The 25,077-nt window shown below is 36.6% G+C and overlaps 1 protein-coding gene across 2 annotated transcripts in view; it reads right to left on the bottom strand.

Annotated features, from left to right (window-relative positions):
* Positions 1-1,105: 1,105 nt before the first annotated feature.
* The window catches only part of TMCO1 (transmembrane and coiled-coil domains 1), a 50,298-nt gene continuing 26,326 nt past the window's right edge, over positions 1,106-25,077 (bottom strand). The window contains exons 6-8 of one of the 2 annotated variants that reach the window (XM_029228867.1): positions 19,427-19,571; positions 6,689-6,739; positions 1,106-4,793 (exon numbers count right to left, since the gene is read on the bottom strand). In XM_029228867.1, the coding sequence (XP_029084700.1) occupies positions 4,785-4,793; positions 6,689-6,739; positions 19,427-19,571 (205 nt within the window). In that variant the 3' untranslated portion in view covers positions 1,106-4,784. Of the gene's footprint in view, positions 4,794-6,151; positions 6,740-19,426; positions 19,572-25,077 lie in introns of those variants that run through there. The other variant, XM_029228866.1, reaches the window with a different exon arrangement.

Below are 25,077 nucleotides of genomic sequence, written 5' to 3'. Positions count from 1 at the left end.
ACACTTCTAACTTATAACAAATATATACCTATTCACTTCTGATGTAGGGTCAAGGCTTTTTCCCTGAATATGAGCCTATTTTTTTGAGTCTCGTTTTTCTTTTAATAAATTTATTTATTTTTGGCTGCTTTGGGTCTTCGTTGCTGCGCGCGGGCTTTCTCTAGTTGCGGCGAGCGGGGGCTACTCTTCGTTGTGGTGCGTGGGCTTCTCATTGCGGTGGCTTCTCTTGTTGCAGAGCATGGGCCCCAGGCATGCGGGCTTCAGTAGTTGTGGCTTGTGGGCTCTAGAGCGCAGGCTCAGTAGTTGTGGCGCACGGGCTTAGTTGCTCCGCGGCACGTGGGGTCTTCCCAGACCAGGGCTCAAACCCGTGTCCCCTACGTTGGCAGGCGGATTCTTAACCACTGCGCCACCAGCGAAGTCCCTTTTTTCTTTTTTTGTATACACTAAACCCATAATGTATCACCTCTCGTTTGTTTGATTCATCATGACTGCCTCATTCATTGCAAAGAACTCTTTGTTTTCCATGCATAGTTTATAGCAATAAAACAACAGAATCAAACATTTGCAACTCAAAGATTTCAAAGACTGCAAGAATTTAAACAGAGTTTTAAAAATTTATTTATTTAATCTTATTTTTTGGCCATGCCGCGCAGCATGCGGGATCACAGTTCCACAACCAGGGATTGAACCCGCGTGCCCTGCAGTGCAAGCATGGAGTCTTAACCACTGGACCGCCAGGGAAGTCCCTAAACAGAACTTGTGATGATGAAAATTCCATGTTTTGTGGCAATGCTTTCCTAAAATAAAATGTTGTGGGTTTTTTTTGTGGTATGCGGCCTCTCACTGTTGTGGCCTCTCCCGTTGCGGAGTACAGGCTCCGGACGCACAGGCTCAGCGGCCATGGCTCACGGGCCCAGCCTCTCCGCGGTATGTGGGATCCTCCCGGACCAGGGCACTAACCCGCGTCCCCTGCATCAACAGGCGGACTCTCAACCACTGCGCCACCAGGGAAGCCCTAAAATAAAATGTTTTTAAGACGAAAATGTATCACCTCTGATTTCCAGTTTTGGTTTCTTTAAAGTGAAGTATGAACTAAAACACTAAGAATGAATATGAGTACTGAATCTTTCTAAACTTTTATTACTTTTTTCAGTCTCTGTTATTTTACCCATATGTAAGTCAAAGCAATTATTTTTAGCAATTTGCTTTTATTGAGTCATTCCAAACCATTCAAATTAGTTTTCATGGACACAATTCTCTTTTTTGCATTCATATTTCATTAATTTACACAATACTTAGTGTACATAATTAAAATTAACAAGTAAAACAAGTAACGTTATACAATTCCCTGGTAAGAGCTAAAGTGCATATGTGCGGCTGAGAGTGTCCAGTGTGCTGTGGGCAGCAGGCAGCAGGCTTTTCAGAGGGAACTAAGAGAATCTAGCTGAAGACTCAGATGAGTGATGTTGGATATGACAGTTTTAACTGAGTGTTCATCCCATTTTCCAGACGAGGCCATTGGGGCTTAGAAAGTTAAGAGATTTGCCCATTTTTAATAAATGACTCATATGAAAAGCTCAAACAGATACAGGGAAAAGAAACCTAACACGTAAAGGTCAGAGAAAACCTTTAGGAGGAGGAGATGCTTGAGTTGAGCTGGAAGGAAACATGAGAAAATCAGGCAAATAAGAGGAAGAATATTTCAGGCAGAGAAAACAAAGGTAATAAAATCTAAAAATGTGAAAAATGCAGAATTTAAAAAATAAATTTGCTTGACTAGAGCCTAGGATGTATGCGAGACAGGGATGGGAGAAGGGTAGATCCTAGGGGTGGGAGAGGCTGGAGATGCAGACTAGGATGATTTTCTATGCTAAATAGTTTACATTTACTTACAGGTTACTGGGAGCCGGTGGACAACTTTCCTTGGAGGAGCAACACAAGTAGATTTATATTTTAGAAAGATTATTGACTTTACAGGATGGATGATGAGCCAGGAGAGACCAGAGTAAAGGAGACTAACTGGGAGGCTACTTCAGGGAAATTAAGGGGACAGAGATGAGGACATGAATGAGAAACTCAAAAAAGAAACTATTCCAGATAATCTGAAATTTCTGTAATCTGACTGTATACCTGGAGTGGGATGTATTTTAAAGAACCTCCCCCGACTCTCCCCCCCAAAAAACTTCAATTATTTTTAGTAATTATATTGTTGGTAGTAATGTTGGTATTGATATTCTGGGACTTTTGGGTGGATATTGTGGGATTATGCTAAAGACTAAGTATATGATATTCCATCATTTCTGGCAATGAAAACTGGAATTCTTAGCATGAGAATTAAAAGAGACACAGGTTAAAGAAATTAAGGAAAAACTCTGTAGCTCGGAATTTAAGAGGGGCATAGAGTACTGGTATAAACACATGATGCATTTTACCTTAAAACAACAACAAAACGTATTACCTATCTTAGTCCACAAAAAGGGCCTAGAAACCTACTAACCCAGTCTCAACGAGCATCTTTATGCTCTGACTGCAGTCTCCAAATACCATTCCCCAGTAAAAATAATCAGGCCTCCTTGAAGAAAGTGTTGCCTTCTGGTCAGGCAGGAAATATGAGGTGGCCCTGGAACATCTTGTCACATCACTTAGCAAGGATGCCACCAATGAAAACCAGGAGCCAGCTTAAAGAGCCTCTCACTGGCCAAAAATAGGACAATTTGAGCATCCGCAAGAAAAATAACTTCAGTGAACTGAAATGAATCAAGTATGTTTAAACCTATGAACTGCTAATCACACACATTGTTCACCCCTGGAGCATTAGAGTGAACAGCTCATTATTTTGAAAACCAGATAATCACGCATTTAGTCTGCCTTTCCTATAAAATTTAACACTGGGTAACCAAACGGTATATGAAGGGATGCTTCTACCTATAGAGGTATTTTTACCTAATAAATGAAGAGATAGTAGAGTATCATAATTTTTCAATCCCTAATTATTAGTAATTAGTGATTAGTGATTAGCAAAAGCTAACATTACAAAAAGAGACAACCAACAGTGTGTAAAACAGGCATGCAATCAGCAAATTTCAAACTGAGGGAAACCCTACAGGGGAAACAATGCAGTTTCTTCAACAAATAAATTACAAGGGGGGAAATGAAAGAGAGATGGTGGGGAACTAAAATGTGAGTGGACTGCAAACCAGCCAACATCAGCGTCACCCTGGAATTTGTTAGAAGTGCAAGTTCTCAAGCTACACTGCAGTCTTATCAGAAACTCTGCAGTAGGGCCCAGCAGTCTGTGTTTTAAGGCTTCTAGGTGATTCTGATGTATTCTAGTTTGAGAACCACGATAATAGATTAGAAGAGATTTACAACGCTTGTCAACCAACTGATTCAAAAAAAACTAAAAAATTCTGACATCTATAGACAATTATCCTATCAAGGAATTGTCAATTTTTTAAAGTGTGAAAATGGTATTGAGACATATATAGAGATATAGATATTCTTTAAAGCCCTGAAACGTTTATGAGTAAAAGATACAATGCCTAGGATTTGCTTTAGAATAATATAAGAGGAATAGAAGCAAGAAGGGGTAGACGTAAGATTGGCCATTAATTAATTGCTGAAGATGAATAATCAGTATCTGGGTGTTCTTTATACATCTTTTTAACTTTCATTTATTTTTGAGGTTTTTCCCCATTCTAAAAAGCTTTAAAACTCAAAGCAAGAAGTAAATTCAAAGAAAATAAAAGACTGTAACTTAAGCAGAATTAATCCAAAAAAGGAGAAGGTATATGGTGCTTTTACTTGTATTGAAGGGCAGGACTGAAATACACAATATAAGTTTAAGTTATGTTGAAAAAACCCTACTACACACTAGCCTGTGACAAAATGGTTTTGATTTGGATGTAAGGGAAAATTCTGGATGCTCATCAACACATTGATGTCATTTTAAATTACTAAACAAACTGAAGAGAAGAATTTACAAATGAGAGAAGAGGAACCACAATCTGGTCAAAGGCATATGAGTACACTCGTTTGCTTTCCAGGTTTCAAACTGGCTTAGATTTTGAAGTCTTATCTGTTAATAAATTTAGGTTTACCTGCATTTTAAAAAAGTTTACTACTAAGTATATTATGAGCACAACCTGAGTAGCCTAATGTAAATATTAATAATGCTTGATTTTTTTTTAACTAGGACGGGGACAATCTATCCTTTACATAAGCAAAGTAGCCAAATCACGTGTTTTGAGAGCTGTTCAGAGGCTTCTCTGGCTTGAAATGTCATCTCCACTAATTCAGTGATGGTCTGGATTTAGAGTCATCCGAATGACTAGTCTTGAAAATTTTTCAGGGCAAGTAAATTAAAAAGCTAACTGTGAGGCTATAGTAGCCCTTAGTATCTCCTTGCATTTACATTCTTGTGATGTGATAGCTCTGTTTCCTCTGCATACATCCTTGCTATTGTGTCCTTTTAGGAATAGGGTGAATAGATGTTCTCTCTCCTCCTTCCTTCTCCTTTTTCACTTCTCCCTCTTATTTACCCTCTTCCACTGAAATATACTTTATGAAAACCTCAACATCCATTAGAAATCTGATTAGAAAGCACCAACTTCAAAACCTAAGAGGGCTGATGGGAGGATGAACTATATATTTTCACTTTACAAGGTAACGGCAGAATTTTGAGTGTGGTTTCTTCTCTCTTTATGCTTTATTTTAGATATTCCATCATTTTCTCATCATTGTTATCGTGATCATCATTTCCTTCTTTATCACCCTTTTAATTTTTATTTTGCCTGGAACAGTTAATGACATGGAGAAAAGACCATTAGAAGTTATCACTATCCATTATCAGGCATCTTTTCTGATAAAGGTAACCTTGCAATAGAGATTTCTGTTCCATTTCATCTGCTTTCAATGAGCTCCTGCTGTGCTCCCTCCCACCCATGTGATGGCTTTGAGGAAACAAGAACAACAACCAAAAAAGACAAAGCCTCAACTTTAGAGCTCATATATTCTAGCTGAGGAGATAAGGGAAAGAGATGGGAAGAGACTCACCACATGCTATACTGGGATGTTATAATACAACATAGCATTTGAGAGCCTGGACTACATGGCTTTAAACTGCTTGGGTTCGAATCCTAACTCTGCCACTCACTAGCTAAGGGATGCTGAGCAAGTTAGTTAACCTCTCTTGCCTCAGTTTCTTCATCTGTTAAATGAGGGCAAGAACAGTAATTAATTTGGGGGGTTGTCTTGAGATAATCCTTAAACTAGATAATCCATAAAATATTTAAATTTATCCATATATTTTATCAATTTCTGTGTTGACCATCGTTTCTTAGATCCCACAACTTCCCCCTGGTATTCTTTCCCGTCCCTGAAATGTATCCTTTAATAATTCAACTATCTTGGATTTTGTAGCTCTGAAAATATTTTCCCCAGTTTTGCTCCCAAACTTCTGGTTTAGCTGTACATAAAATTCTAGGTTGATAATTATTTTCTCCAGCTTTCAAAATATTATCCCACTGTCTTCTGGACTTGATGCCATTGAAAAGTTTGCTGTTGGTTTAACAGTTGTTACTTTGCAAATAATGTACCTTTCTCACTGGTAGAATACATGCATCTAAGGACACTACTGATAAAAGTAAACATTTAGTACTAGAGTTATCACTCCACATAAGATTTCTAATTCCATGGATTCGGGGGGAAAGATCATGGTATAAACATCCCCTCATCCTTTACAAAGGAGCAGGGCAGGAACCAAAGGCCACTGTGACTACAAGGAAGCTCTGCAAGATTAACCACAAATAACTATAACCTTGCCTCGAGGGGAGGACTGAGTGCTTTCCCAAGAATCCAACAGATTGTACTAGAGTATGAAGGAAACTGCTGAGGACCCTCATTTTTATACTCCTGTGAGTTATTACCTTCCTTTCCTCTCATGTTTTAGAATTCCTATAACAGGGCAACTCTGTATTTTGAGCATATGAAGCAAGTATGATAAAATATTACATTTAAACATTGCTCCAGGGTAGGGCGGACGGGCGAGAAAAAACAAAAACAGCATTGCCCCTTCCTCGCCAATGTTTACCCTTATGTTCAGATTACTAAAAATATGTATCTAGAAATATGGCAAAACAAAACACGTCTCTCCTTGTAGATGAAATAGCTAAAATTTTGGCCTCTTTTATTGATCTCAGGTCATATATTTGGGTTGAAAAAAACACACAACAAATTGTTCCAAATAAGAGTTACATAAACTAAATTTTTCTTCCAGATCTCTAAATGCTCATAGAGAGCCAACTTCCATGGTACATGGCACACAGCACATACTTGAAAGTTGATCCCACAGAAATATTTGTGTAAGCAAAATAAGAATTTGTTTCTCATCACATAAACATCACCTGTGCTTATCTAATCAAAACACTTGTTTAAAAAAAATTAATCTGTGACCAAAAGCACTATCATGTTTGTTGAGTGCCATTCTCATTCGAATCATATCCAAAAAAACCTAGAAATAACTCAAAATTAAAAAGTGGCCCAAGTGCTAAGGCTGCCTATGGCTCTTGCTACAAAATAGTTGCCGGTCTTATTTGAGTGTCTAAAAAGAATGACAGGAATTATAGGGTTCTTCTTAAATTCAAGAGAACTTCCCAGAAGGAGGTGGAGGGCCAAGAAATCCACCTGCCTGCTTGGTGGCGGCTCGTGAAGGGGCAAGGCCAAGGATCTTCTGGATGTTCTGTGAAGGAAACAGAATAAAAATTGGGTTTTAATGAGATATAGAGAAAAGTATTTAACATAGATCTCATATAAAGAGAAACCTTACAAATAAAAAGTACTAATATGACCTAAAACAGGATGATTACTACTTATTTTTTAAAAGGCCTACAATGTTATAGAGATCACAGAACAGTAAAAGGCCTCTTCCCTCATAGGATCTTGGTCTACTAACCAAAGAAGCTGATTTTTTCAAGTGGAGAATCATAAAAAGAGGTAATCTTTTATTTCAACACAAGTACATTGTGTACAATGTACACAAAGTACATTCATTAGCTATTTCGTGTAGGAAGGCTTTTTCTCTGAGTATGGGGCTTATAGCTGGATTTAGTCATTATTGCACCGTCTGAAGCTGAAACTGAAATGTTCAGTATCAGCTGAAACTGAAATATTCGGTATCAATGTCTTCAAAGAAGTGAGAGAATTCAGAATTTTGCAAAGTAATCTAAGTTCAGAATCCTCCTAGGTTTCTACACAACCCCTCATCTTTTCAGCTGTCTCACTTAAATCTAATTCAGTAGTTTTTTTTTTTAGAAACTCAACTTTATGAAACTAGTTCTCATAGAAAAGACTATTTTATACTCAGATTTCATCGGTTAATATAACATTAAATTAAATAACATAAATGCAACAATGAGTAAAACTAGCATAAACAGTTTAGGGATAAACACAATTGGCTCTTGGAAGGCAATGACTCAACTGGTGGGAGCAGACAGGTGGAGGAGTTCTAAAGAGCACAGGAGTGGACATTGTGATGTGGGGATAAGGTGGTTTGCTTTAAAGAGGGAGGGAAGGGGTTCATGAATGTGGAGAGGGTAAATAAGGTCAGTTAAGATATTGTACAGTACCTGTAAGTGGGAAAACCTTAAAGATCGTCTAATTATTTTTGCTCAAGTCTTTCATTTTATATTTGAGAAATTCCAATTAAAACTTGGAAGAGTAGGATGGCCTGTCCAAAATTACAAAGTTAAATGAAGAACAGAGTTAGAATTAAAACCCATGTTTTTGGATTCTTAATCTAATGGGTTCTCTTACATAGTACCTCCTCTATTAAAGTTCTGTTCTTCAGAACAAACTCTAACCCAGGGTAGGCAGGTTAGCTTGTATGCATTCATTCATTCAACAGTTACTGAGTACCTAATGTGCATAAGGCACTATGAGAATATCTATATCTAGGCTCCTCTGAAGTATACACTCCCCAATACTTTATCATTAAGAATAATTGCTACTGAGAGGGCAGACAGCAGAAGCAAGAAGAACTACAGTTCTGCAGCCTGTGGAAGGAAAACCACATTCACAAAAAGATAGACAAAATGAAAAGGCAGAGGACTTTGTACCAGATGAAGGAACAAGATAAAACCCCGGAAAAACAACTAAATGAAGTGGAGATAGGCAACCTTCCAGAAAAAGAATTCAGAATAATGATAGTGAACATGATCCAGGACCTCGGAAAAAGAATGGAGGCAACGATCGAGAAGATGCAAGAAATGTTTAACAAAGACCTAGAAGAATTAAAGACAAAAAAACAGAGATGAACAATAAATAACTGAAATGAAAAATACACTAGAAGGAATCAATAGCAGAATAACTGAGGCAGAAGAATGGATAAGTGACCTGGAAGACAGAATGGTGGAATTCACTGCCACAGAACAGAATAAAGAAAAAAGAATGGAAAGAAATGAAGACAGCCTAAGAGACCTCTGGGACAACATTAAATGCAACAACATTCGCATTATAGGGGTCCCAGAAGAAGGAGAGAGAGAAAGGACCCGAGAAAATATCTGAAGAGATATAGTTGAAAACTTCCCTAACATGGGAAAGGAAATAGCCACCCAAGTCCAGGAAGCGCAAAGAGCCCCAGGCAGGATAAACCCAAGGAGAAACACGCTGAGACACATAGTAATAATACTGACAAAAATTAAAGACAAAGAAAAATTACTGAAAGCAACAAGGGAAAAACAACAAATAACATACAAGGGAACTCCCATAAGGTTAACAGTTGATTTCTCAGCAGAAACTCTACAAGCCAGAAGGGAGTGGCATGATGTATTTAAAGTGATGAAAGGGAAGAACCTACAACCAAGATTACTCTACCCAGCAAGGATCTCATTCAGATTCTACGGAGAAATCAAAAGCTTTACAGGCAAGAAAAAGCTAAGAGAATTCAGCAACATGAAACAAGCCCTACAACAAATGTTAAAGGAACTTCTTTAGGTGGGAAACACAAGAGAGGAAAAGGACCTACAAAAACAAACCCATAACAATTAAGAAAATGGTAATAGGAACATACATATCAATAATTACCTTAAACGTGAATGGATTAAATGCTCCAACCAAAAGACACAGGCTCGCTGAATGGATACCAAAACAAGACCCATATATATGCTGTCTACAACAGACCCACTTCAGACCTAGGGACACATACAGACTGAAAGTGACGGAATGGAAAAAGATATTCCATGCAAATGGAAATCAAAATAAAGCTGGAGTAGCAATACTCATATCAGATAAAATAGACTTTAAAATAAAGAATGCTACAAGAGACAAGGAAGGACACAACATAATGATCAAGGGATCAATCCAAGAAGATATAACAATTATAAATATATATGCACCCAACATAGGAGCACCTCAATACATAAGGCAACTGCTAACAGCTCTAAAAGAGGAAATCGACAGTAACACAATAATAGTGGGGGACTTTAACACCTCACTTCCACCAATGGACAGATCATCCAGACAGAAAATTAATAAGGAAACACAAGGTTTAAATGACACAATAGACCAGACAGATTTAATTGATATTTATAAGACATTCCATCCAGAAACAGCAGATTACACTTTCTTCTCAAGGGCACATGGAACAGTTCTTCTCCAGGAGAGATCACAAGTTGGGTCACAAGTCAAGCCTCAGTAAATTTAAGAAAACTGAAATCACATGAAGCATCTTTTCTGACCACAGTACTATGAGACTAGAAATCAATTACAGGGAAAAAAACATAAAAAACACAGGGAGGCTAAACAATATGTTACTAAATAGCCAAGAGATCACTGAGGAAATCAAACAGGAAATCAAAAAACACCTAGAGACAAATGACAATGAAAACACAACGATCCAAAACCTATGGGATGCAGCAAAAGCAGTTCTAAGAGGGAAGTTTATAGCAATACAAGCCTTCCTCAAGAAACAAGAAAAATCTCAAATAAACAATCTAACCTTACACCTAAAGGAACTAGAGAAAGAAGAACAAACAAAACCCAATGTTAGTAGAAGGAAAGAATTCATAAAGATGAGAGCAGAAATAAATGAAATAGAAACAAAGAAAACAATAGCAAAGATCAATAAAACTAAAAGCTGGTTCTTTGAGAAGATAAACAAAATTGATAAACCTTTAGCCAGACTCATCAAGAAAAAGAGGTAGAGGACTCAAATCAATAAAATTAGAAATGAAAAAGGAGAAGTTACAACGGACACCGCAGAAATACAAAGCATCATGAGAGACTACTACAAGCAACTCTATGCCAATAAAATGGACAACCTGGAAGAAATGGAGAAATTCTTAGAAAGCTATAACCTTCCAAGACTGAACCAGGAAGAAATAGAAAATATGAACAGACCAATCTCAAGTAATGAAACTGAAACTGTGATTAAAAATATTCCAACAAAGTCCAGGACCAGATGGCTTCACAGATGAATTCTATCAAACATTTAGAGAAGAGCTAACACCTATCCTTCTCAAACTCTTCCACAATATTGCGGAGGAAGGAACACTCCCAAACTCATTCTATGAGGCCACCATCGCCCTGATACCAAAACCAGACAAAGATACTACAAAAAAAGAAAATTACAGACCAATATCACTGATGATAAATCCAATATCACTGATGATAATCCATGATGAAAAATCTTCAACAAAATACTAGCAAACAGAATCCAACAACACATTAAAAGGATCATACACCATGATGAAGTGGGATTTATCCCAGGGATGCAAGGATTCTTCAATATATGCAAATCAATCAGTGTGATACACATTAACAAACTGAAGAATAAAAACCATGTGATCATCTCAATAGATGCAGAAAAAGCTTTTGACAAAATTCAACACCCATTTATGATAAAAATTCTCCAGAAAGTGGGCATAGAGGGAAACTACCTCAACATAATAAAGGCCATATAGGACAAACCGAAGGATATACAATGGAGAAAGACAGTCTCTTCAATAAGTGGTGCTGGGAAACCTGGACAGCTACATGGAAAAGAATGAAATTAGAACACTCCCTAACACCATACACAAAAATAAACTCAAAATTGATTAGAGACCTAAATGTAAGACTGGACACTATAAAACTCTCAGAGGAAAATATAGGAAGAACACTCTTTGACATAAATCACAGAAAGATCTTTTTTGATCCACCTCCTAGAGTAATGGAACTAAAAACAAAAATAAACAAATAGGACCTAATGAAACTTCAAAGCTTTTGCACAGCAAAGGAAACTACAAACAAGATGGAAAGACAACCCTCAGGATGGGAGAAAATATTTTCAAACAAAGCAACAGACAAAGAATTAATCTCCAAAATATATAAACAGCTCATGCAGCTCAATATTAAAAAAACAAAGAACCCAATCAAAAAATGGGCAAAAGACCTAAATAGACATTTCTCCAAAGAAGACATGCAGATGGCCAAGAAGCACATGAAAAGCTGCTCAACATCACTAATTATTAGAGCAATGCAAATCAAAACTACAATGAGGTATCACCTCACACCAGTTAGAACGGGCATCATCAGAAAATCTACAAACAACAAATGCTGGAGAGGGTGTGGAGAAAAGGGAACCCTCTTGCACTGTTGGTGGGAATGTAAATCGATATAGTCACTATGGCAAACAGTATGGAGGTTCCTTAAAAAACTGAAAGTAGAACTACCATAGGACCCAGCAATCCCACTACTGGGCATATACCCAGAGGAAACCATAATTCAAAAAGACACATGCACCCCAGAGTTCACTGCAGCACTATTTCCAATAGCCAGGTCATGGAAGCAACCTAAATGCCCATTGACAGACAAATGGATAAAGAAGATGTGGTGCATATACACAATGGAATATTACTCAGCCATAAAAAGGAATTAAATTGGGTCATTTGTAGAGACGTGGATGGATCTAGAGATTGTCATATAGAGTGAAGTAAGTCAGAAAGAGAAAAACAAATACCATATATTAACGCATATATGTGGAACCTAGAAAAATGGTACAGATGAACCAGTCTGCAGGGCAGAAATAGAGACAGAGATGTAGGGGACAAACGTATGGACACCAAGCGGGGAAAGCGGCAGGGGGTGGTGGTGGTGTGATGAACTGGGAGATTGGAATTGACATATATACACTAATATGTATAAAATAGATAATAAGAACCTGCTGTATTAAAAAATAAAATAAAATTCAAATATTCAAAAAAAAGAATTGTTACTGATATGTTTATATTTCTGAGATAACACTGTCAGAATATCACATAATATTTAAATATGAAGACACAACTTCAAGAACTCATTTAAATTATATTTGCCATAAAATACTTCATTCATTCATTCAATCACTCACAATATTATAGACCATGCTGTACTTTAAAAAGAAATCTAAAAACAGGTTATGAAGAAAAATCAATCATTAGTAGGTTACTTCCCCTTAGTAAAGCTGGAGAATGTCTGTATTTCTTTCATAATAAAAATAGCTCCTTCATGCCCCCCTCGAAAAATCCACTACACAAAGCAATAAGAAGACCAAATGATAGAATGTCACTAAATTTCCAACTTGTTTTATTTATTTATTTAAAAAAATTATTTATTTATTTATTGGCTGCATTGGGTCTTTGTTGCTGTGTGGGGCTTTCTTTAGTTGCAAAGAGCAGGGGTTAGTCTTCATTGCAGTGCGCGGGCTTCTCCGAGCGCAGGCTCAGTATTTGTGGCACACAGGTTTAGTTGCTCCGCAGCATGTGGGATTTCCCCAGACCAGGGCTTGAACCCGTGTCCCCTGCATTGGCAGGTGGATTCTTAACCACTGCGCCACCAGGGAAGTGCCTCCTTGAAAACTCTTAAGTCAGTGGTGAATCATATAATCACTAACATACCAGAACATGAAAAAAATAATAGATAAAAACCAGACTCACAAATACTTACGTGAATTAGTAATGTCATTAAATTGCCTTAGTTTAGGTTTAAAATTAAATCTTTGTTTAATCTGCCTCCACTCTGAATGATTAGTATAACAGAAATAATTTTAAATGTACTTCTATACCCTCATATTTGATAATGATTTCTTTAGAAGTGAAGTTGCAGGTGGGGAAAATTAACCTTTTTATTTCAAAAGAAACATAAGTTCCATGAGGGCAAGGACCATAATTATACATCAGTTTTTTTTTTTTAATAACTGTATACTAAGCATCCAGCACAGAGCCTGATACACATATGTGTTCAATTTTGTTGAATGAATAAATGAACAGAGGACACTATCAATTATTAATGTGATAGTAAGTTCTCTTATAGATAGGGGAAAAAATATTGAAGCAGATAGATACCCTTAATTCAACCTAATATTATACCTCCATCATAATAAGGGGTCATGATATAGAAAGTTAGCAGTTTTCTTTTTTGTTTTTAGCAGTTGTTCTTAAGGTGACACTTTTTTTTTAAACCAGTTAGCACACTCCTACCCTTGGGGTATTGTCACGAAGGGACTGGAGCTAGCTGATTTAATCACACTACCACTTTCAGTAAAGGAAGTGGATTCTGGTTAATACCGTAGAGATGTTATTAACTGACATATGTAAATATCATAATCTTTCACAAATATAAGGTGTTTAAAACAAATTCCAGAAACCTGGTGATAGAACTATCTACTCACTTCAGCAATTAAAACTGTTGACACTTTAAGGACATGAATAACAGAAATGTTTCTCATTCCCATAGATGCTATATTCTAATTTACTACAAGAAGACTTCCCCATTAAAACAAGCAAGGTCACCCCACCATTGCTGGAGGTAACGAATAAAATTCATTTTGTTTTTACACGTTCAGCATAAACATTAACCCTGAGTGAATGAAATTATGGTTTTCACTCACTGAAACAAAAGCATGAGAAATTACTTGTATTCTTTTAAAAATGGTCTCAAACTGGTGGCAAACTGAAGCCTTAAGATAACAGTACTGGGTAAAATGATGAGTAGCTGTGGAAAACAGTATGTTGATTCCTCAAAAAATTAAACATAGAATTGCAGTATGACCAGCAATTCTACTTCTGGGTATATATGCAAAAAGAAGGGAAAACAGGAATTCAGACATTTATACACCTGTGTCCACAGCAGCATTACTCACAACAGCCAAAAGGTAGAAGCAATCCAATTGTCCTTTGACAGATGAATAAACAAAATGTGGTATATACATACAACTGAATGTCTATTCACCCTTAAAAAGGAAAGAAATTCTGACACATGCTACAACATGGATGAACCTTTAAAACATGCCAGTTACAAAAGAACATAAGTATGATTCTACTTATATGAGGTCAAATTCACAAATATGAACAATCAAATTCACAGAGACAGAAAGTAGAATGGTTGTTGCCAGGGACTGAGGGGAGAGGGTAATGGAGATTTAGTGTTTAATGGGCAGAGATTTTCGGTTTGGGAATATGAAAAAGTTCTAGAGATGGATAGTGGTGATGGTCATATGACAACGTACAATGTACTTAATGTCACAGAACTGTACAGTTAAAAATGGTTAAAGCAGCATATTTTATGTTATGTCTATTTTACCACAATAAACAAGAAAGATTAAAAGCACTGGTATTACTGAATATAGGAAACCAGAAAGTAGCTTCTGGACATAAGAGAGCATTGCCTTGAGGATTCCTCTGGAAAATTGCTACCAGGGGCAGTCACACTGACAAGTTTAAACCTTGAGACTCTACAGGTATGACACATATATTTTGACCCACTCCTCCATATTCTTTTACTCTAGGGGTTCAGATCACAATGCTTAGCCCACTCTATGACACCTGTGCATTCCAAAACCCTAATTATCTACACAAGGTGTGAAGAAAGGAGGAGTGTCCCCAGCCAAACACTTGCACTGGGATCTGAACAGACTTTCAAATTTCAAAGAGGAATTTAGACAGGCACTCCAGAGAAAATATTAATAGTAGGCTGCTGACAGGGCTTCGTCCTATTCAAATACACACTAGATTCAAGAATGATCATTAACCTTACTGCATTCTTTTGACCCTCCGGCTCCTCAGTCTTTGAAAACAAGGGATAGGCAACCTTTGATCTCAAATGAATCCATGTTTTCCCTAATAAAAATCACATAATAGTTGGCAAAGTACAAGAGCAAAGAATGAATAAGGTACACCAGTGTCAACTCCAAATGCATCGAACCATGACTTAATGAAGTCAAAATGTACTAGAAGAAAACAAGGATGAATTTCTTTATAACTTTAGTTAAAGACTAGTAAACCAAAAAAGGAAAAGAAAAACAAACAAAAAAACAACTAAAAACCTCCAGCAAACAAAATTTTGCATGGCAAAAACCATACTAAGTAAAACAAACACGAATGACAATTTGTAAAAATTATTAGTAACTTAGATCACAGAGAGGGCTAATCTCTCTAAGAGCTAAAAATTAAGAAAAAGACCAACAACCCAATAGCGAAATAGGCAAAAAGCATACACAGTGTCTCACCTACCAAAGAAAGAAAAAAATACATGAATAGCTCTTAGACAAACAGAGATGCTCAATCCAAATAAGCAAATTAAAACTACAATGAGAGAGCAATTCTTATCTGTTAGATTGGTAAAAATCCCGAAGTTGACAATTCCTACTGGAGGTTGGGGGCAACATGAATTTTCCTACATTGTTTAAGGGAGTAAAAAGTGGTATAACCCCAATTTTCCAAGTTTATATTTGGGTGTAGTATCTACTGTTTGTTTCACACCTGCCTTTTAGGTGCACACTACACTTTAAGATATATACAGGAAATTCAGAAATCACTAGAAGCCTGCGCACCATAATGAACAGTAGCCCCCGCTCGGTGCAACTAGAGAAAGCCCATGCGCAGCAACAAAGACCCAACACAGCCAAAAAAAATTTTTTTTAATATATATATTTATTAATTAAAAAAAAAGAATGGCTTCATTGAGGGAATCATAATACAGTCTCTAATCTGAAAGCCTCATATTTTATGACGGATCATTTCACATGCATCTACAGAGTTAACTATTATGCAATGTAAGATCTTAAAAAACAAATAAAACAACAAAACAAAACATAGAAAGAGAAAGGGAATAAGAGAAAGGAATTTTAATTCAAAGAAAGAAGCATATATTCCATAGTAACACTTCAAATGCTAAAGTATTTCAGACCGGATATAAGTTCATAATCCTCCTGTTAGTATACATACTAACAACCAATGGGGAACAGAATAAGAAACTATTGGCAGCTAATAAAAATGATAAAAGTAGGTCATTTTAGTGATTTTTCAAAGATTTTTAATATCTCAGAATACCTATACTAGAGCTCTATATACTTTTCTCTTATTAATATCAGTGCATATACTCGGACAAGCGGAAATTAAAAGTATGAATATATATCTTCCTTGGCTGAAAACAAACACACTGAATTTTTGTGTTTTTTTTGCCGCTCCTTCTCTCCCCGCCCATCACCTTTCACCTTTTCTTTGTATTCTCAGGAGTTAGCATGGCTGGTCTACTGTCCGTTTTTTAAAAATTAATTAATTAATTAATTAATGGCTGCATTAGGTCCTCATTGCTGCGCACGGGCTTTCTCTAGTTGCGGCTAGCGGGGGCTACTCTTCATTGTGGCACGCAGGCTTCTCACTGTGGTGGCTTCTCTTGTTGCGGAGCACGGGCTCTAGGTGCATGGGCTTCAGTAGTTGTGGCACGTGGGCTTCAGCAGTTGTGGCTTGCGGGCTGTAGAGCGCAGGCTCAGTAGTTGTGGCACATGGGCTTAGTTGCTCCGTGGCATGTGGGATCTTCCTGGACAAGGGCTCGAACCCATGTCCCCTGCATTGGCAGGCAGATTCCTAACCACTGCACCACCAGGGAAGCCCCTGACTGTTTTTATAAATAAAGTTTTGATGGAACACAGCCACATTCATTCATTTACATATTGTCTAGGACTGTTTTCATACTGTAATGGCAGAGTTAAGTTGTTGTGACAGAGACTGTATGGTCTGAAAAGTAAATACAAAAATATTTATCATCTAGGCCAGCAGTCCCCAACCTTTTTGGCACCAAGGACTGGTTTCATGGAATACAATTTTTTCCATGGACGGGCAGCGGGGAGATGGTTCAAGCAGTAGTGTGAGCGATGGGGAGCAGCAGATGAAGCTTCGCTCGCTTGCCCGCAGCTCACTTCCTGCTGCGCGGCCCAGTTCCTAACATGCCGTACCAGTCCGCAGCCCGGGGGCTGGGGACCCCTGATCTAGACCCTTACATGGTGGTCAGCAAACAGAAGAAGTTTGCTGACCACCATGGTAAATGACCATGGCATTCCTGATAAAATTAATTGCTACACATACACCTCACCAGACTTTCTGAAATAACTGAAAGGAGTTTAAAGACCAGCTTGAGCTGAACTTTCTCAATGATCATTCTTAACATTTATTTCACTAAAAAAAAACGTCTACAGTTCAGATGGTGATTTCTAGGTAACAATGTCCAGGTAGCAGTGCAAATGGTGCATCTAAAATAACTATTGTGAGGGAGTTCCCTGGTGGCTTAGTGGTTAGGATTCCGGGTTTTCACTGCCATGACCTGGGTTCAATCCTTGGTCAGAGAACTGAGATCCTGCAAAGCCGCGAGGCTGGCCCCAAAAAAACAAACCCCCAAACACAAAAAAACCACAAAACTGTCGTGAGCCATCAAAAATAAAGTAGTAACATCTGCATGTAATTAAAATAGAATTGTTCTTCGTTGCTTAAAGTAGCATGTATACATCATTTTTTATTAATATTTTGACCCTAGCTATAATTTTAATATTTCATACTTAAATAATCAAATTTAAGAGCAATATTCTAGTTATCAATTACCTCTGTTAAACCAACAAAGAGATCCATGTTGTCGCTGTCTTGGCTTTCACCTCAGATAAGCCAAAATGCTAAAGCATGTCAAAAGATGTAGTATACACCTCGGCTACACAAGAATACAATTTCCTGGTGGACATGCCCACTTAAGTCCCTCACAAACACCTCAAACAGCATGTTTTCTAACCAACCTACTTCTCTTTCTTCTATTCCCATCCTCCATTTGGTCACCAAAGCCATAATGTTGAAGTTACCTTAGTTTCTCCTTTCTCACATTAAATCAATCACTAAGTTCTGCTAGTTTACCTCTATATATTTTTCAACTTTGTCCTCTCCTTTTCAACCCTCCCATCACTGTAAGTTTAGAACACAGTGATTTTTTGCTAGACTACTGTGATAATCTTCTGAGATTTCTGCATCTGGTCATATATCTACCCTGCAGAATGCAGCAAGTGTCAGAAAATGATTCCAGGAAGCCTGGAAACTTGGTTGCATTTAATATGCAACAGAAAAAGGTGGGAGACATCCAGATAGAAGGAAGAGCATTCACAAAAAGTGAGTCTGGGTAAGTGGAACATGGAAACTGTCAGGCAAGTCAGAATGGCCGGAGTGTTGGATGAGGTGAGAGATGAGGTAAGGAAAGTATTAAGTGGTAAGATCATGAAGATCTTTGTGAGCTTCAAACTATTATTCCATTTCCTATTGATTCCCACATGCCAGACAAATCAAAAAACCTGCTGCCACAGACAATATTCAGAGGAAGAAGAAGAAGAAAAATAACTCTGAATCATTTATGTAACAATCATTGAAAGAATCATGCTCATACTTATTGCATGTGCCAACCTCCCCACTACAATGCCTGCTGAGTGGCAGTATGTTCAAAAACTGAATAATGCCTTGAAATATGAAGAGTTCTGGAGCCAGAGACTTTAATTAACCTGTCTTACTTTTTAAAGTCCCATCTCAAAAGCCACTTCATTCTTTCAACCTTTCTGCCTGAATCGTCTGCCACTAATTGAATGTTATGTCTCTCTTCCAGGCTCTCACAACCTTATATGTAACTCTTAGCTCTCACTCTTTTTCACTATGAATGTCTGACCATCATGTTGCTTGAATGTAAATTCTACAAGCCAGACTTTATCTCAACTGTGACTAACTTCAAGTCACCAAATTATTTGTTTATTTGTGTTTCTGAAGTGCCAAAAGGCACTGGTGTATAATAAAGAAGAAATGATAGTGGGAAGACAAAAGCCACTCTTTACTTTTCTACCTTTAGATAGTTGCAATAAAGAAGAAACTTGAGAGCTCTAAAAATGGGATGTGGAAACCATGTTTGATTTTATGGCTACTTCCCATCCCTAAGGATCAGTAATCTAGACCTACATACATTTAAAACAGCTTTAGATGATACTTGAATTCTAAAACAAGCAACTGAAAGATCTCAGTAGCAACAGGTAGACACTTCCAGTATTACAGAAGTAGACACTAATTTAGGGTGTGACAGCAAGGAAGGATATACATATTAAAGAGTGGATGTTGTCACTTACCTGTCGAATTGACATGGTACAGAGAATATACAGGAAGATGAAGGAACAGTCTGTGGTATCGTCCCCCAGCAGATTTCGATGAGACAGTCCTTGGATGTAGGAAAGGGGGGTGAAAGGGAGCTTTGCCACCACTCTACCATCAAATCTAAAAAGGAAAAAACAAAGAACTGTTATTTTTGGAAGACTGACAAGCTTCTTAGTTCCAGAGAAGAATCTGGGACAGAAATAGAACTCTAAGTCCCTTGATCTCTAAAAAACAAAGAAAGGATGATATTCTAAAAAGAGACTTGAAGTATAAGGATGTAAGGAAGGGCGCCTAGATTTTTCCCATCAATCTTTTTCTAAACTAGTGATTCTTAATTTTTTCAGTATCAGGATCCTTTAACACTCTGAAAAATTATTGAGGACCCTAAAGAGGTTTTATTTAGAGGTTATATCTATCAATATTACTGTTTTATAAATTAAAACAGAAAATTTAAACCATTTATCAAATCATTTAAAAGGTAGCAATATTCAGTATGTTAACACAAGTATTTTTATGGAAAATATATGTTCCATACAGGAAAAGAATTTAGTGAGAAGAAAGGCTTTTTTCCCTCCAATCTCTTTAATGTTTTATTTAATAGAAAAATGTTGGATTCTCATAGCTGCTTCATTACTCAGGCTGTTGCAATATTACACACCCTATGAAGCCTCTGGAAAATTCCACTGTACCTTCATGAGAGAAAGAGAGTGAAGAAGGCAAATAACATCTTAGAATTATTACAACAATACTTTTTACCTCAAGGACCTCCTAAAAGTCTCAGAGACCTCCAGGGATCCCCAGACCACACTTTGAGAACCACTGTTCTAAACCATGACACCAATAAGATTTTAAGAACCCTCTTTTCCAAGACTCAAAGAGTCCCAGTATATACATATTAAACAGGATAAACACTTCTGTAGAGAAATTCATGGAATATACATAGTGGTGAATGAAAAATGGCATACATAATACTCTGAGATAACTTTTAACATACTTCTAATGTTTGAAAGTAATTCCTTTTACTTTTTCTAAAATAGAAAAGAAATGTTTTGAAAAGAGAAAATCTTAGAAAAAAACTAGAAGAAAATAGGTATCAGTGTTTATTTTGAGATGCTGGGGATATAAACTTCTTTTATACTTTTCTATGAATAAGCTGTACAGTCAGACAATATTGACAATTATAAATTAATGTGATTAAGGACTTCATACTTCATAATATTAGAAAAATATATGACAGCATCAGTTAATTTATCCAAATAAAGTCTTTAACTCCAGTTAAAATATCTAGAACATTCCCTCTTAGAAAAACATTTGGTATTTAGAATATTTCTATAGAGGGAGAGGGAAAAGAGAGGTAGCATTACCATCTTTTTCGCTGGGGAAAAAAATACCTAAATATCCATATTAACTATTGTGGTTATAAAGAGCTTCTTATACAGCTGAACTCCAAAGAATATAAATAGAATGAATTTGACATATTCTGTACATATGTATGATTGTCCACTTACTATTTCCAACTGCTTTCCTAGTATATAGTTTGCACAGGGTAAGGGCTCAATCATGAACTGTTGTTACTTGGATATGACGAAAATATTTAAAGATCTGCTTGAAGTAGTTATTCTTATCTACTAACCTCACAAAAGCAAAACAAAGTATTGTAATAACTTTTCCAGGAGGAGGTATTCCCATTCACTCACAGGAAGTATTATACACAGTTGTTCCAATATTTCCTGGTTATATGCTATATGCAGTATACTGTTCTACATACGCCACTCTACTCTCCATCTGTAGAGTTAAACTGTGAGGAGTAGGGCTGGAATAAATATAGCCCAAACTGTTTACCCCTCTTGTTGCTAACATACACACCCAACAAATTCATCTTATACAGTCATTTTATTCCTTGACATTTTTGACTTGAAATTGTAACCAAAAAGAAAATCTTTTACAACTAATAAATGAATTCAGCAAAGTTTCAGGATAGAAATCAACATACAAAAATCAGTTGCATTTCTATACACCAACAATGAACTATATGAAAAAAAGAATAAAACAATCCCATCTACATCAAAAACAATAAAATACTTAGGAATAAATTTAATCAAGGAGGTGAAAGATATATACACTGAAAACTATAAGACATTGATAAAGAAACTGAAGAAGACACAAATATATGGAAAGATATCCATGTTCATAGACTGGAAGAGTTAATATTGTTAAAATGTCCATACTATCCAAAGTCATCTACAGGGCTTCCCTGGTGGCACAATGGTTAAGAATCCACCTGCCAATGCAGGGGACACAGGTACAAGCCCTGGTCCGGGAAGATCCCACATGCCATGGAGCAACTAAGCCCGTGTGCCACAACTACTGAGCCTGCGCTCTAGAGCCAACAAGCCACAACTACTGAGGCCCGCATGCCTAGAGCCTGTGCTCCGCAACAAGAGAAGCCACCACAATGAGAAGCCTGTGCATCGCAATGAAGAGTAGCCCCCGCTCCTTGCAACTGGAGGAAGCCCGTGTGCAGGAACGAAGACCCAATGCAGCCAAAAATAAATAAATAAAATAAATAGATTTATTAAAAACAACAAAGTCATCTATAGACCCAACACAATCTCTAATCAAAACTCTACTTTTCACAAAAATAGAAACATCCATACTAAAACTCATATGGAACCACAAAAGATCTTGAATAGGCAAAGCAATCTTGAGAAAGCTGGAGGCATCAAACTTCCTGATTTCAAACTATGTTACAAAGCTATAGTAATCAAACTAATATATTACTGGCACAAAAACAGACATGCAGACCAACAGAATAGAATAGAGAGCCCAGAAATAAACCCAGTCAACTAATATCTGACAAGAGCCAGAAATGCTCATTGGGGAAAAGGATAGTCTCTCCAATAAATGGTGCTGGGTAAACTGGATATTCACATGCAGAAGAATTACACTGGACTCCTATCACAAAAATTAACTCAAAATGGATTAAGGACTTAAACATGATACCTGAAACTGTAAAACTTCTAGAAGAAAACATAGGGAAAAAAGCTCCTTGACATTGGTCTTGGCAATGATTTTTTTGGATATGACACCAAAAGCACAAGCAACAAAAATCAACAAATGGGACTACATCAAACTAAAAAGCTTCTGCACAGCAAAAGAAACAAAATGAAAAGGCAAACTATGAAATGGGAGAAAATATTTGCAGACTATATATCTGATACGGAGTTAATATCCAAAATATATAAAGAATTTGTACAACTCAATAGCAAAACAAAAAATGCCAAATAATCCAATTAAAAAGTGGGCAGAGGATCTGAACAGATATTTTTTCCAAACAAGACATACAAATGGCCAAGAAGTACATGAAAAGGTGGTCAACATTATTAACCATCAGGGAAATACAAATCAAAACCACAATGAGATTTCACCTCATGCCTGTTAGAATGACTATTATCAAAAGGACAAGAGATAACAAATGCTGGCAAGGATGTGGAGAAAAGGGAACCCCTGGGCACTATTGCTGGGAATGTAAATTGGTACAGCTACTATGAAAAACAATATGGATGTTCTTCAAAAGATTAAAAGTAGAACTACCATATGATCCAGAAATCCCGTTTCTAGCTATTTAGCCAAAGGAACTGAAATAAACTACTGTCCCAAAGAGATCTGTACTCCCATGTCATTGCAGTATTATTCATAATAACCAAGATATGGAAACAACCTAAGTGTCCACCAACAGATGAATGGATAAAGAAAATGTGATATATATACTGTATACAAGTCTGACAGAGAAAGACAAATACTGTATGACATCACTTATATGTGGAATCTAAAAAAGCTGAACTCATGGAAACAGAATTAGATTGGTGGTTGCCAGAGGATGGGGGTTGAGGGAAATGGGGAGATGCTGGTCAAAGGGTACAAACTTCCAGTTTTAAGATGAATAAGCTCTGGGCTTCTATTGTACAGCATAGTAATTACACTTAATACTGTATTATATGCTTGAAAGCTAAGAGAGTAAGTCTTAATTGTTCTCACTGCCACCACAACAGAATGATATTTATGTGAGATGAAGGATTTGCTAACTGACCTTACTGTGGTAATCATTTTGCAATATGTATGTGTATCAAATTATCACTCTGTACACCTTAAACGTGCACAATGTTCTATATTATATGTCATTATATATCTCAATAAAGCTGGAAAAAAGCTTTAAAAGAAAAAGGAGAGAGAAAACCTTTCATGTCCTATAAGTGAGTTATTCATTTATGTGAAAATGAACATTTAGTACGAATGAGACCTTAAACCAGCCACAAATATGAAGGAAAAAACCCCTTCAAATTAATTTTTCCAGGAGATTAGAGGTTTTCCATAGGAATAGCTAAGAATAGACACCATTACTAGTGTGTAGCCTAATAATGAAAAGAGTTAGGGAGGGAAAGAAAAAGGTGCAAAGAGAGAGATAGCTTATAATAGGTAGATTATTCCTTTAAGTGAACTTACTCTCTGCAGTTCCAGAGGGCAGCACCACTGCTCATGAACAGAACAAGCAGGCATATTTTGGTCCAGTAAAAGGAACCACTTTCAAACCCTAAATACTACTCAGTAAAACTATATTGTCTCAGAAAACATCAAGCTCCTCATCGTTGAAAATGATTACAAATAATGGAAAATTATCTGCTAGAGGTATTATTGGAGGGATTTCCGTATTGACACAGAAGTAATGTGTTAAAATGACTTTTAAGATCACTTCTAAGATTTAACGTTTCAGCTTTATGGAAATGATCCAGAAGAGAAGCCAAAGACAAATAAATAGCTGAATTTGGTGCCTCTTGTTGCTACTCTGGCAATCTGGAGCTCAAGTCCTTCCCATCTTAGTCTAACTTGAGCCTTTTTTCTTATCAACAATTGTAAGACTAAAATGGGTATTAGAGATAATGTATTCCATTCCATAATAAACAGATGATCAAGGTGAAACTAAGAGAAATTATGCAAAAAATGAATAGTGATTGTTCAATACAATCAAAATATGTACTAGACTCTGTAATAACTGACACCCACATTACTTTTGTTTAGAACTACTGAGGGATGGTGGGCTTTTTTTTCTATACTTTTTTTTCCCATTTAAATTTAAAATTCATACATACAAAATATGATTAAATTTTGATTAAATTATTATTTGCTAATATTTTTAATGAAAAGAAAAAGAAAGGGGTGCATTCGGTTTCAATCCCAGCTATTGTCTGGACTGTCATGTCACATGAACAATGACGTTTTATCTGAGGATATGAAGATAGCATTGAATCTTATAGATTGGATATTCTGAACATCAGATCTGAAATGTCTGCTTTTCAATATATGTGAAATAAAATTTGGAATTTGCTCACCAAAAAAAAAAAAAGTACTAGACTTTTAATCTCACATACCAGCTTATAAAAATAGAGATACATTCTTTAACTTCTAGGTGCTCACAGTCCTAGACATAAGAAATATATATATATATATATATTTAAATTTCTGGTCTGAGCACAAAGACCAGAAAAAAAACATGAATACCATTCGGCAACCATGCTCCTTGGTATCTATCCAAAGGTGTTAAAAACATGTTCACAAAAAAACCTGCACA

Source organism: Monodon monoceros, unplaced genomic scaffold (assembly GCF_005190385.1).
Source record: "Monodon monoceros isolate NGI ecotype Baffin Bay Population unplaced genomic scaffold, NGI_Narwhal_1 Super_Scaffold_18, whole genome shotgun sequence".
NCBI classification, from domain to species: Eukaryota; Metazoa; Chordata; class Mammalia; order Artiodactyla; family Monodontidae; genus Monodon; species Monodon monoceros.
This window is presented reverse-complemented; position numbering and strand designations above follow the sequence as displayed.